Raw genomic sequence first — 14,824 nt, 5'->3', positions numbered from 1 at the left:
ACCCTTCAGATCAATGTTCTGGAAATCAGGGCAGTGTATCTTGCCCTACTAGCCTTCCAACAGTGGCTGGAAGGAAAGCAGATCCGAATCCAGTTGGACAACTCCACAGCGGTGGCATACATCAACCACCAAGGAGGGACGCGCAGTCGGCAAGCCTTCCAAGAAGTCCGGCGCATTCTAATGTGGGTGGAAGACACAGCATCCACCATGTCCGCGGTTCACATCCCAGGCGTCGAAAACTGGGAAGCAGACTTCCTCAGTCGCCAGGGCATGGACGCAGGGGAATGGTCCCTTCACCCGGACGCGTTTCAGGAAATCTGTCGCCGCTGGGGAGTGCCGGACGTCGACCTAATGGCGTCCCGGCACAACAACAAGGTCCCGGCATTTATGGCGAGGTCGCGCGATCAAAGAGCTCTGGCGGCAGACGCCTTAGTACAAGATTGGTCGCAGTTCCGGCTCCCATACGTATTCCCGCCTCTGGCACTCTTGCCCAGAGTCTTACGCAAGATCAGATCCGATTGCAGCCGCGTCATACTCGTCGCCCCAGACTGGCCGAGGAGATCGTGGTATCCGGATCTGTGGCATCTCACGGTCGGCCGACCGTGGTCACTTCCAGACCGACCAGACTTACTGTCCCAAGGGCCGTTTTTCCATCAGAATTCTGCGGCCCTGAACCTGACTGTGTGGCCATTGAGTCCTGGATCCTAGCGTCTGCAGGATTATCCCAAGGAGTTGTAGCCACAATGAGACAGGCTAGAAAGTCGACTTCTGCTAAGATCTACCACAGAACGTGGAAGATTTTCTTATCCTGGTGTTCCGCTCAGGGAGTGTCTCCCTGGCCATTTGCATTGCCCACTTTTCTTTCTTTCCTGCAATCGGGGTTAGAAAAGGGCTTGTCGCTCAGCTCCCTTAAAGGGCAAGTCTCGGCACTATCCGTGTTTTTTCAGAAGCGTCTAGCACGTCTTCCTAAGGTGCGCACGTTCCTGCTGGGGGTCTGTCATATTGTGCCCCCGTACAGGCGGCCGTTAGATCCATGGGATCTGAACAGGGTACTAGTTGCTCTCCAGAAGCCGCCTTTCGAGCCTCTGAAGGAAGTTTCCTTTTCTCGCCTGTCACAGAAAGTGGCGTTTCTTGTTGCGATCACATCGCTTCGGCGAGTGTCGGAGCTGGCAGCTCTGTCATCCAAGGCTCCCTTCCTGGTGTTCCACCAGGACAAGGTAGTGCTGCGCCCCATTCCGGAGTTTCTCCCTAAGGTCGTATCCTCGTTTCATCTTAATCAGGATATATCCTTGCCTTCCTTTTGTCCTCATCCGGTTCACCGGTATGAAAAGGACTTACGTTTGCTAGATCTGGTGAGAGCACTCAGAATCTACATTTCCCGCACGGCGCCCATGCGCCGTTCCGATGCACTTTTTGTCCTTGTCGCTGGTCCGCGCAAGGGGTTGCAGGCTTCTAAAGCCACCCTGGCTCGATGGATCAAAGAACCAATTCTAGAGGCCTACCGTTCTGCGGGGCTTCCGGTTCCTTCAGGGCTAAAAGCCCACTCAACCAGAGCCGTGGGTGCGTCCTGGGCATTACGACACCAGGCTTCGGCTCAACAAGTGTGCCAGGCAGCTACCTGGTCGAGTCTGCACACTTTCACCAAGCATTATCAGGTGCATACCTATGCTTCGGCGGATGCCAGCTTAGGTAGAAGAGTCCTGCAGGCGGCAGTGACACCCCCGTAGGGGAGGGCTGTTTTTGCAGCTCTAACATGAGGTATTTCTTTACCCACCCAGGGACAGCTTTTGGACGTCCCAATCGTCTGGGTCTCCCAATAGAGCGCTGAAGAAGAAGGGAATTTTGTTACTTACCGTAAATTCCTTTTCTTCTAGCTCTTATTGGGAGACCCAGCACCCGCCCTGTTGTCCTTCGGGATTTTTTTTTTTTTGTTGTTTGCGGGTACACATGTTGTTCATGTTGAACGGTTTTTCAGTTCTCCGATGTTACTCGGAGTTAATTTGTTTAAACCAGTTATTGGCTTTCCTCCTTCTTGCTTTGGCACTAAAACTGGAGAACCCGTGATACCACGGGGGGGTATAGCCAGAAGGGGAGGGGCCTTGCACTTTTTGGTGTAGTGCTTTGTGTGGCCTCCGGAGGCAGTAGCTATACCCAATCGTCTGGGTCTCCCAATAAGAGCTAGAAGAAAAGGAATTTACGGTAAGTAACAAAATTCCCTTCTTACCAGGCATTATCAGGTGCATACCTACGCTTCGGCAGACGCCAGCCTAGGTAGACAAGTCCTTCAGGCGGCGATTGCCCGCCTGTAGGAAAGGGCTGTTTGACGGCCCTATCACGAGGTATTCTTTTACCCACCCAGGGACTGCTTTTGGACGTCCCAATTGTCTGGGTCTCCCAATTAGGAGCGACAAAGAAGAAGGGAATTTTGTTTACTTACCGTAAATTCCTTTTCTTCTAGCTCCAATTGGGAGACCCAGCACCCGCCCTGTTTTTATTAGGGTTTTTTGGGTTTTTCGGGTACACATGTTGTTCATGTTGAATGGTTTCAGTTCTCCGATGTTTCTTCGGATTGATTTGGTCTTTAAACCAGTTATTGGCTTTCCTCCTTCTTGCTTTTGCACTAAAACTGATGAGCCCGTGATCCCACGGGGGGTGTATAGCCAGAAGGGGAGGGGCCTTACACTTTTAAGTGTAATACTTTGTGTGGCCTCCGGAGGCAATAGCTATACACCCAATTGTCTGGGTCTCCCAATTGGAGCTAGAAGAAAAGGAATTTACGGTAAGTAAACAAAATTCCCTTCTTCTGTATGCAAGGTGTCGATTCATATTGAATTGATGATGCCCTACAACTTTGTAATTCACTTTTTTTCTCTCTCGTTCCGTTTTCGAAATAAAAATGCTAACTCGGTTGTTTTCCACCAGGTGGCGCTATAGGTGGTTTCATTGCGTAGCGCATGGCTACTTTACTATACCTAGACACCACTAATATGCCTATAGCTGCCGCTGTTCTCAAGTTAATGGCGGTGGACAAACTGTAGAATGCAGCAGAGGTGCTGCTTAAGGTGCTAGTTTTAGTTTAGAAGAACAACTAAATCGGGTGCCGGGTTCTCTTTAAGGAGCATGGCCAAAAATCAGGTTTTTTCATTTTGAAACTTGCATAGCATCTCCTCTTTTCTCTTTGGGAGGTCGGCTAAACTGGTTTTACAAGCTTCTAAAAAAAAATACTGAAATATGTGTCTTGTCGGATAAGGCTATGTGCGCATGTGTGCGCTCTGCACCACACCGAAAAGGTGCGCTTCAGAGCGCAGCTGAAAAGCTCCGTTCTGAAGCGCATGGTGCCGGCATTGAACGTGCGCTCTGCATGCTGCCTCTCCCTATAGAGAGCATGCAAACCGCACGAAAGAAGGGACATGTCACTTCTTAGAACGCAGCGATTCGGGCAGCAGCCGAAGCGCTGCGCTCTAAGATGCCACGTGCACACGGCCCCTGCACAATCTCCATAGACTGTGCAGGGGACGCAGGACGCATGCTGTTACGCTGCGGTGCAGAACGCAGCGTAACTGCATGCAATACGCACACGTGCGCACATACCCTAATGCACCCATAGCTCAGGAATGGTTTTCTCAGACGCCTCATTGAAGACACAAAAAACAATGGATGTACGCTGCTGCCACCAGGAGGCTGACACTAAGAATTACACGTAAAGAAAAAGTCGTCTCCTCCTCTACAGAGACAACACCCACCTGCCTGGCTATACATCGCGTAGTTGTTGTTTTTTTTTTTTTTTTTATGAGCGTCCAGTCTTACTGTGAGTAAAATCACCAGTGTAAAGAACTACAGTTTTCCATTTCACAGGCTTTGCCTGCACAATCACAGGGTCACCCATCAGTGGGTTTGTTGAGTGCACATTGTCTCCTTCCTGGAATATAGAAGAAAAAAAAATGTTGTGGAGACATCCTCGCTAACTTACAGAAAAAAAAAAAAAGTTACAACAATAAAAAAAAAAAAAAAATGTAGCCGATTGGATTCAGGTCATGTCTGCTTCCTATGGACGCTAGGCTAAAGATGAGCTGACTACTGGTTGAGGAGAGGGTTTAATCCACTGGGCAGAGTCAACACTTTTTTTTTTTTTTCCCCTGGTGCCAGGGTTTATGCCCACGATCCTGCGGGCACCAACATTGCTGAAAATAAATTATTTTATTGAAAGATATAAAGTAGCTCTGTTATCGCTCCCCTCCCTATAAAGTAGCTCTGTACTTGCTCCCTGCCCTGTAAAGTCAACACTTTTTTTTTTTTTTTTTTGCCCACGATCCTGCATGCACCAACATTGCTGAAAATAAATTATTTTTTTTAAAAGATATATTGTAGCTCTGTGATCGCTCCCTGCCGTATAAAGGAGCTGTGTGATCGCTCCCTGCCCTATAATGTAGCTCTGTAATTGCTCCCTGCTGTATAAAGTAGCTTTAATTGTTCCCTGCCCTATAAAGTAGCTCTATAATCGCTCCCTGCCCTATAAAGTAGCTCTGTGATCTCTCCCTGACCGATAAAGCAGCTCTGTAATCGCTCCCTGCCCTATAATGTAGCTCTAATTGCTCCCTGATGTATAAAGTAGCTCTATAATTGCTCCCTGCCCTATAAAGTAGCTCTGTGATCGCTCCCTGCCCTATAAAGTAGCTCTGTGATCGCTCCCTGCCCTATAAAGTAGCTCTGTGATCGCTCCCTGCCCTATAAAGTAGCTCTGTGATCGCTCCCTGCCCTATAAAGTAGCTCTGTGATCTCTCCCTGACCTATAAAGTAGCTCTGTGATCTCTCCCTGACCTATAAAGTAGCTCTGTGATCGCTCCCTGCCCTATAAAGTAGCTCTGTGATCGCTCCCTGCCCTATAAAGTAGCTCTGTGATCTCTCCCTGACCTATAAAGTAGCTCTGTGATCTCTCCCTGACCTATAAAGTAGCTCTGTAATCGCTCCCTGCCCTATAAAGTAGCTCTGTACTCGCTCCTTGCCCTATAAAGTAGCTCTGTACTCGCTCCCTGCCCTATAAAGTAGCTATGTACTCGCTCCCTGCCCTATAAAGTAGCTCTGTACTCGCTCCCTGCCCTATAAAGTAGCTCTGTGATCGCTCCCTGCCCTATAAAGTAGCTCTGTACTCGCTCCCTGCCCTATAAAGTAGCTCTGTACTCGCTCCCTGCCCTATAAAGTAGCTCTGTTCTCGCTCCCTGCCCTATAAAGTAGCTTTGTACTCGCTCCCTGCCCTATAAAGTAGCTCTGTACTCGCTCCCTGCCCCATAAAGTAGCTCTGTACTCGCTCCCTGCCCTATAAAGTAGCTCTGTGATCGCTCCTTGCCCTATAAAGTAGCTCTGTACTCGCTCCCTCCCCTATAAAGTAGCTCTGTACTCGCTCCCTCCCCTATAAAGTAGCTCTGTACTCGCTCCCTCCCCTATAAAGTAGCTCTGTACTCGCTCCCTGCCCTATAAAGCAGCTCTGTACTCGCTCCCTGCCCTATAAAGCAGCTCTGTGATCTGAAAGTTGATGCTGCCTATTTGTAAAATTATAACTATCCAAACACAAAGCCTTTTCCTTGAAATAGGTAACATAAGAGTGGAAAAAGCTGCCGTCCTTCTCTATAAGCGCAATGTTTATTCTTTCAGATTGTCGAACAGATAAATACGAAATTACCTTCATCTTTTGTGGAGAAACTCTTCGTACCCTCCTCCAAGCTGCTCGCACTAAGGTTCCACAAGGAGAAGGAAGTAAGTACTTTTCTGTGTTTGTTTTTGGACCTTTCTTCTTTGTAACCAATGAAGGGACTAAATCCTAGAAGTACAAATGTCTGAAGGTCCTTGTAGTATATGGGGCAGGTTGTCGTCCCCATGTTGGGAGAAGTGTAATGTTTTCCCTAAAATGTAGGTTTGTTGAAAAGAAGAAATGGGTAATATGTTTAATTTAGTTTTTTTTTTTTTTCTTAGGTAATTGGTGCAGCCAATGCCCTGTACCAAGCAGTATTAACCCTGAAGAACATTCCAGTTTTGGAAACCGCCTATAAACTGATACTAGGAGAAATTACCTGCGCTTTAAACAGTCTCTTGAGTTGTCTGCAACTCGCCGAAGCCTGCGCCGAAATCCAGCACGAAGCCTTTAAGACCCACACCTATGGAGTGGACCGCGCAAAGTTTGTTGCTGTGTTTGACTTGAATGTTCTGACGACGATTGGAAATGCAAAAAATTCACTGATTGGAGTAAGTTATAATAATATAGTATTGTCGTTATGTATTATTTAGTTATTTCCATAGTCAAGCTTTAGTATTCTGACTCCTGCATTTCTGGTGTGGATTTGCACCTTGGGCTGCTGGACTTGGTCCGCATGTAGAATATATGAGACAAAGGAGAAAAATCTCTGCAAAAATTAGTGCACACCATTATATCAAAAAATATATCAACCTGTATTTTATGAAAACATAAATACAAGACATGTGCAAGACAATTAAAACCATTATAACATATATATAAAGCAGCTGTCCCAAGAAAAAGCGTAATAATATAATGTATACGAATATACCGTGTTTTTTTGGATTATAAGACACACACTTTTGCTCCCCAAAATGTGGGAAGAAAATGAGGGGCGCGTCTTATAATGCGAATGTAGCTTACTGGGAGGTGGAGAATGGGCGCTGTTCTGACTGCATTGGAGGATGTGTGGAGCAGGGCGGTGCGGGCTTCAAATAATTGCGCCTGAAGTCGGCGCGTGCACAGATGGAGCTCTCGGCTCAAGATGTCATCTGCACACGCGACACCTCCGGCCCATTGATCTCCCAGCAGTGGACTTAAGGAAAAGCCAGCACAGGCCCAGCCCCTTCTGCGGCCGGCCCAGCCCCTTCTGCGGCCGGCCCAGCCCCTTCTGCGGCCGGCCCAGCCCCTTCTGCGGCCGGCCCAGCCCCTTCTGCGGCCGGCCCAGCCCCTTCTGCGGCCGGCCCAGCCCCTTCTGCGGCCGGCCCAGCCCCCTGTGACCCTGCTCCACCACCGGTAAGACCCCACCGGAGTAGAAGATGGGATCCCCCTCCCATATTATTTTTTTTTTTTTTTTTTTTTATATACCTTCTTTATTTCTAAATTTTGGGTGCGTCTTATAAAATGAAAAATGCAGATATGGGTGAATAACCTTGTAATCCAGCTGTCCCTCCTTCCCTGTTGTTACAGATGTGGGCTCTGTCTCCCACTGTTTTTGCTTTACTGAGTAAGAATCTAATGGTCGTACATAATGAAATAGCTGTCCATTATCCGGAGGTCCAGTACTCTGTGCTGTGCACCCTGTATTCTCACTGTACCAGGTATGGTGTATGTATGATGTGTGTAGTCCTCTGCTGCTCGGTGTACTGTGGATAGTCGCTGTTCTTGGCTTTACTTGCCCTGGTTTCCCTTTGCAGGCACGACCATTTTATCTCCAGCAGTCTCAGTTCCTCTTCTCCTTCCTTGTTTGATGGAGCAGTGATCAGCACAGTCACCACTGCCACCAAGAAGCATTTCTCTGTGATTCTGAATTTGCTGGGCATGCTGCTGAAGAAAGATGATAGTTGCCAAGATGCCCGGTAACTTTTATTTTCCATTGTTTGTGTTTTTTTGTTTTTTTTTTTATATATATTTTGATCTCCAAATCTTAATTACCAGATTTCTAGGTTTACAAGATGCACTTTTCCTCCCAAACAAGTGGGTGGTGCGTCTTATAATCCGGTTGTAGCTTACCGGGGGTGGGGGGGTGGAGCGGGGTCACAGGAGGCAAGGTCGGTGGTACAGAAGGATGGTGCTGCGGGTGCAGTGAGGCAGGAGCTATCCAGAATGTTGGCGGTGCGGGCTTCAAAGAAATGGCGCGTGTGCAGATTGACCTCTCAGCTCAATTAGGAGCCAGGATTTCATCTATGTACACGCCGCCTTCGGCCCATTGATCTCCCGCAGCAGACTTAAGGAAAACAACACCCGGAGGAGGATGAGGGTGTGTAGATGAGAACTCTGCTCCTCATTGAGCCAAAATCTCATTCTGCACATGCGCCGACTCTGGGCACAATTTTTTTGAAGCCAACATTTTCTGGATGCCTCACCGTGCCCACAGCATCGCCCTACTCTGCCATCGCCCTTGCCTTCTGTGATCCTTATCCGCTGCCACCCAACACTCCATTTTTACCCCCATTTTTAACTTTCTTTCTCTAAATTTGGGGTGTGTCTTATAAAACGAAAAATCCGGTAATTAGATTCCCCACTTTGCTTCAGTATGACTCTTCTTTGCTCTTATGGTGGACAGGGTGGCCAATAGCAAACGTGCCGATATGTCCACATACTAATCATTTAACCTCTGTGTGACAATGTCGTGTATATTCTTCTACTGTAATTTCCTCATGCGTATATTTTTTGGAATTCTACTTCTATGTATTTTTTTCTCTTCCACTGCTTAGGAAATTGTTGATGAACTGGGCTGCGGAAGTGGCTGTGCTCATGAAGAAATCGGACACCTATGCACCGTTATTCTCATTGCCGTCTTTTCACAATTTCTGCAAAGGACTCCTGGCCAATAGTAAGGCGAGCCTGTGTCTCTACTACTACACTTTATTTTATTTTTAATACTGTCCATTAAATGTTTTTCCATTTTCCAGCTCTATCCGAAGATGGGAACATCAGCTTACAAGCGTGTAACAGTCTCCATGTCCTGTCATCGTCCCTCCCCGAAGACTTGCTGCAGAGGTATGCTCCCGAGCACTGTATTTGTGGCATATGACATCTCTTGTTTCTTCAGCGCTCTATTGGGAGACCCAGACGATTGGGGTATAGCTACTGCCCTCCGGAGGCCACACAAAGCACTACACTAAAAAGTGCAAGGCCCCTCCCCTTCTGGCTATACCCCCCCGTGGTATCACGGGTTCTCCAGTTTTCAAGCTTTGTGCGAAGGAGGTCAGACATCCACGCATAGCTCCACAGATTTTAGTCAGCAGTAGCTGCTGACTATTTCGGATGGAAGAAAAGAGGGCCCATATAGGGCCCCCAGCATGCTCCCTTCTCACCCGTGGATGGTGTTGTAAGGTTGAGGTACCTATTGCTGGTACAGGGGCTGGAGCCCCACATGCTGTTTTCCTTCCACATCCCCTTGTAGGGCTCTGTGGAAGTGGGATCCTGCCGGCCTCTAAGCTCTGACGCCGGGCTCCATCCACAGACCCATAGCACCTGATGGATTCGGAGCAGGAGTACAATCAGGGACATGGCCCTGCATCATACAGGTACTCTGTGTCCCCGGCAGGCACAGACACACTCCGGGCTGGCTGGGTGTTGTAGTGCGCCGGGGACCGTAACGATGGAGTTGGTGTTCCTGCAGTTTACTGGGGGACTTTTGTGTTGTGGGAACGCAGCGCCGACCCCCACTGGACCGGCGGCGCTGCTGTGACTTGTAGTGCGCCGGGGACACGCCGACCGCGCTTTTACGGCGGCGGCGTTTATAAATCCAGTCCCCGGCTTTTGCGGCCTAGTGCCGCTTCGTTCCCGCCCCCACCCTGTCAATCAGGGTAGGGGAGAGACGCTGTTTCACGGCAGCGACGAGGGCTGGAGCCTGATTTACATGCTCCAGCCCTCTCACTAGGCACAGAGGGAAGCAGGCTTCCCGCTCTTAGCCAGGAACGCCCAGGGCCCGCCCCCCCTCCTCTCCAGGACGCCGGCAGCCATTACACGTGCGGTCTGGCTGGAGGAGGGACGCAAGGCTCTGGGAGACCTGGACTAGGGGGCTTTGGAGATCACACACCCGCTCTTAAGCGGGCGGTAAGCGGCATTTCAGCTGGCCCCTCTAGTGCCTCAGTGTGTATTGGTGTACTGTGTCACCAGATATATATATTTAGTTATTGCACTGTAAGGTCGCTTCCTGGCTGGATACCCCAGATCGCTCTGAGGAGGCAGCAACATGTCATCCACAAAACGCAAGGCTGCCAAGGCTAGGGCTGTGTACACTGCGTGTGCTGCATGTGGGGCTGCTCTACCAGCAGGTTCCAAAGACCCCCATTGTGTGCAATGCTCAGATCCGGTGCTGCTTCGCCAGCCGGAGTCCGGAGAGGTAGTGACCCAGGCTGAGACGCTTGTAAGTCCTGCCCCGGTGTCAGGGACAGACTTTGCAGTTTTTGCTGATAGAATGTCTGTGACTATGACAAAAATCCTTGAATCTTTGCAATCCATGCCTGGGGCTCAGTCTATGGACACGGCGAGGTCTCTGTCCTCCAATCCCCCTCAGTTGGATTTAATCCAGACTGCAAGGGGGTCCCCGGCTTCCCAGGCTGAGTATTATGACTCAGATGATGGCCCCAGCCACCCTAAGCGAGCTCGCTGGGACAGACCCTCAACGTCATCACACTGTTCAGGGTCTCAGCGCAATCAGTCGCTCTGTGATGCGTCTGAAGAGAGTGATCAGGAGTCTTATCCTGGAACCCCTCTCAATCTGGATACCCCGGATGGGGACGCCATGGTAAACGATCTTATCTCAGCCATCAATAGACTGTTAGATATTTCTCCCCCAGCCCCTTCAGCAGAGGAGGCAGCTGCAGAGCAGGAGAAGTTTCGTTTCCTATATCCCAAGCGTAAATTGAGTGCTTTTTTGGATCACTCTGATTTCAGAGAGTCAATCCAGAAACACGACGCTCATCCAGAAAGGCGTTTCTCTAAACGTTCTAAGGATACACGTTTTCCTTTTCCCCCTGATGTGGTCAAGCGCTGGACCCAGTGTCCAAAGGTAGACCCCCCGATTTCCAAGCTTGCAGCTAGATCCATAGTTGCAGTGGAGGATGGCGCTTCACTTAAAGATGCCAATGACAGACAGATGGACCTTTGGTTAAAATCTGTCTATGAAGCTATCGGCGCGTCGTTTGCTCCAGCATTCGCAGCCGTATGGGCACTCCAAGCTATTTCAGCTGGTTTAGCAAAAGTGGATGCTATCATACATCCAGCGGGGCCGCAAGTGGCGTCCCTTACCGCGCAGATGTCTGCGTTTGCGTCTTACGCTATCAATGCGGTGCTAGAATCTACCAGCCGCACCTCAATGGCGTCCGCCAATTCGGTAGTTTTGCGCAGAGCCTTGTGGTTAAAGGACTGGAAAGCAGATGCTGGTTCCAAAAAATGTTTAACCAGCCTGCCTTTATCTAGAGATAGACTGTTTGGCGAGCCATTGGCTGACATCATTAAACAGTCCAAGGGTAAAGACTCTTCCTTACCCCAGCCCAGATCAAGCAAACCTCAGCAGAAAAAATGGCAGCAGAAGTTTCAGTCCTTTCGAGGTTCGGGCAAGACACAATTCTCCTCGTCCAAAGGGACTCAGAGGATGCAAAGAGTCTCAGATTCCTGGCGGGCTCACGCACGCCCCAAGAAAGCAAATGGAGGAACCGCTTCCAAAGCGGCTACCTCATGACTTCCAGCCCCCCCCTCCGCATCTCCGGTCGGGGGCAGGCTCTCCCGCTTTTCCGACATTTGGATGTCACAGGTCAAAGACCGGTGGGTGACAAACATTTTGTCTCGCGGGTACAGAATCGAGTTCAGTTCTCGTCCTCCAGCTCGGTTCTTCAGAACCTCCCCACATCCAGACCGAGCAGATGCCCTGCTGCAGGCGGTGGACTCCCTAAGAGCGGAAGGAGTAGTGGTTCCTGTACCGCCTCAGGAACAAGGGCGAGGGTTTTACTCCAATCTCTTTGTGGTTCCAAAAAAGGACGGCTCGTTCCGTCCTGTTCTGGATCTAAAGCTGCTCAACAAACATGTGCACGCCAGGCGGTTCCGGATGGAAACCCTCCGCTCTGTCGTTGCCTCAATGTCTCAAGGAGACTTCCTTGCCTCAATAGACATCAAAGATGCTTATCTCCACGTGCCAATTGCTACAGAACATCAACGTTTTCTACGTTTTGTGATAGGAAACGACCATCTTCAGTTCGTAGCTCTGCCATTCGGCCTGGCGACAGCCCCCCGGGTCTTCACCAAGGTCATGGCGGCGGTGGTAGCAGTCTTGCACTCTCAGGGACACTCGGTGATCCCTTACCTAGACGATCTACTTGTCAAGGCACCCTCTCAAGAGGCATGCCAACTCAGTCTACTTGCTACGCTGGAGACTCTACAGACGTTCGGATGGATCATCAACTTTCCAAAGTCGAATCTGTCGCCGTCACAGTCACTAACGTATCTTGGCATGGAGTTCCATACTCGAGCAGCGAGAGTGAAGCTTCCGTTGAACAAGCAGCGGGCCCTACAGACAGGGGTGCAATCCCTCCTTCAGGGCCAGTCGCACCCCTTACGGCGCCTCATGCACTTCCTCGGGAAGATGGTGGCAGCCATGGAAGCAGTTCCCTTTGCGCAGTTTCATCTGCGCCCACTTCAATGGGACATTCTCCGCCAATGGGACGGGAAGTCAACGTCCCTGGACAGGAAAGTCTCTCTTTCCCAGACGGCCAAGGACTCTCTACAATGGTGGCTCCTGCCAACCTCATTGTCTCAGGGAAGATCCTTCCTGCCCCCATCCTGGGCAGTGGTCACGACAGATGCGAGTCTGTCAGGGTGGGGAGCAGTGTTTCTACACCACAGGGCTCAGGGGACGTGGACTCCGCAGGAGTCCACCCTTCAGATCAATGTTCTGGAGATCAGGGCAGTGTATCTTGCCCTACTAGCCTTCCAACAGTGGCTGGAAGGAAAGCAGATCCGAATCCAGTCGGACAACTCCACAGCGGTGGCATACATCAACCACCAAGGAGGGACGCGCAGTCGGCAAGCCTTCCAAGAAGTCCGGCGCATTCTAATGTGGGTGGAGGACACAGCATCCACCATATCCGCGGTTCACATCCCAGGCGTAGAAAACTGGGAAGCAGACTTCCTCAGTCGCCAGGGCATGGACGCAGGGGAATGGTCCCTTCACCCGGACGTGTTTCAGGAAATCTGTCGCCGATGGGGAGTGCCGGACGTCGACCTAATGGCGTCCCGGCACAACAACAAGGTCCCGGCATTCATGGCGAGGTCGCGCGATCAAAGAGCTCTGGCGGCAGACGCCTTGGTTCAAGATTGGTCGCAGTTCCGGCTCCCATACGTCTTCCCACCTCTGGCACTCTTGCCCAGAGTGTTACGCAAGATCAGATCCGATTGCAGCCGCGTCTTACTCGTCGCACCAGACTGGCCGAGGAGATCGTGGTATCCGGATCTGTGGCATCTCACGGTCGGGCGACCGTGGTCACTGCCAGACCGACCAGACTTACTGTCCCAAGGGCCGTTTTTCCATCAGAATCCTGCGGCCCTGAACCTGACTGTGTGGCCATTGAGTCCTGGATCCTAGCGTCCGCAGGTTTATCTCAAAGAGTCGTAGCCACAATGAGACAAGCTAGGAAGTCAACGTCTGCTAAGATCTACCACAGAACGTGGAAGATTTTCTTATCCTGGTGCTCTGCACAGAGAGTATCCCCTTGGCCATTTGCATTGCCTACCTTTCTTTCCTTCCTGCAATCGGGGTTGGAAAAGGGCTTGTCGCTCAGCTCCCTTAAAGGACAAGTCTCGGCATTATCTGTGTTTTTTCAGAAGCGTCTAGCACGTCTTCCTAAGGTGCGCACGTTCCTACAGGGGGTCTGTCATATTGTGCCCCCGTACAAGCGGCCGTTAGATCCATGGGATCTGAACAGAGTACTAGTTGCTCTGCAAAAGCCGCCCTTCGAGCCTCTAAAGGACGTTTCTTTTTCTCGCCTGTCACAGAAAGTGGCGTTTCTTGTTGCGATCACATCGCTTCGGCGAGTGTCTGAGCTGGCAGCTCTGTCATCCAAGGCTCCGTTCCTGGTGTTCCACCAGGACAAGGTAGTGCTGCGCCCCATTCCGGAGTTTCTCCCTAAGGTCGTATCCTCGTTTCATCTTAATCAGGATATATCCTTGCCTTCCTTTTGTCCTCATCCGGTTCACCGGTATGAGAAAGACTTACGTTCGCTAGATCTGGTGAGAGCACTCAGAATCTACATTTCTCGCACGGCGCCCATCCGCCGTTCAGATGCACTTTTTGTCCTTGTCGCTGGCCAGCGCAAGGGGTTGCAGGCTTCTAAAGCCACCCTGGCTCGATGGATCAAAGAACCAATTCTGGAAGCCTACCGTTCTGCTGGACTTCCGGTTCCTTCAGGACTAAAAGCCCACTCAACCAGAGCCGTGGGTGCGTCCTGGGCTTTGCGGCACCAGGCTTCGGCTCAACAGGTCTGCCAGGCAGCTACCTGGTCGAGTCTGCACACTTTCACCAAACATTATCAGGTGCATACCTATGCTTCGGCGGATGCCAGCTTAGGTAGAAGAGTCCTGCAGGCGGCAGTGACATCCCCGTAGGGGAGGGCTGTTTTGCAGCTCTAACATGAGGTATTTCTTTACCCACCCTGGGACAGCTTTTGGACGTCCCAATCGTCTGGGTCTCCCAATAGAGCGCTGAAGAAGAAGGGAATTTTGTTACTTACCGTAAATTCCTTTTCTTCTAGCTCTTATTGGGAGACCCAGCACCCGCCCTGTTGTCCTTCGGGATTTTTTTGTTGTTTGCGGGTACACATGTTGTTCATGTTGAATGGTTTTCAGTTCTCCGACGTTACTCGGAGTTAATTTGTTTAAACCAGTTATTGGCTTCCTCCTTCTTGCTTTGGCACTAAAACTGGAGAACCCGTGATACCACGGGGGGGTATAGCCAGAAGGGGAGGGGCCTTGCACTTTTTAGTGTAGTGCTTTGTGTGGCCTCCGGAGGGCAGTAGCTATACCCCAATCGTCTGGGTCTCCCAATAAGAGCTAGAAGAAAAGGAATTTACGGTAAGTAACAAAATTCCCTTCTTT

The 14,824-nt window shown here is 50.3% G+C and overlaps 1 protein-coding gene across 1 annotated transcript in view; it reads left to right on the top strand.

Moving 5' to 3' along the window:
* Positions 1–14,824, top strand: part of SMG1 (SMG1 nonsense mediated mRNA decay associated PI3K related kinase) — a 468,962-nt gene that overhangs the window by 119,369 nt on the left and 334,769 nt on the right. Inside the window, exons 12-17 of the mRNA XM_075319739.1 lie at positions 5,650–5,751; positions 5,968–6,237; positions 7,196–7,326; positions 7,423–7,584; positions 8,443–8,561; positions 8,641–8,728. Of these exons, the coding sequence (XP_075175854.1) occupies positions 5,650–5,751; positions 5,968–6,237; positions 7,196–7,326; positions 7,423–7,584; positions 8,443–8,561; positions 8,641–8,728 (872 nt within the window). The remainder of the gene's footprint in view (positions 1–5,649; positions 5,752–5,967; positions 6,238–7,195; positions 7,327–7,422; positions 7,585–8,442; positions 8,562–8,640; positions 8,729–14,824) is intronic.

This window comes from Anomaloglossus baeobatrachus, chromosome 7 (genome assembly GCF_048569485.1).
Source record: "Anomaloglossus baeobatrachus isolate aAnoBae1 chromosome 7, aAnoBae1.hap1, whole genome shotgun sequence".
Lineage (NCBI taxonomy): Eukaryota > Metazoa > Chordata > Amphibia > Anura > Aromobatidae > Anomaloglossus > Anomaloglossus baeobatrachus.
This window is presented reverse-complemented; position numbering and strand designations above follow the sequence as displayed.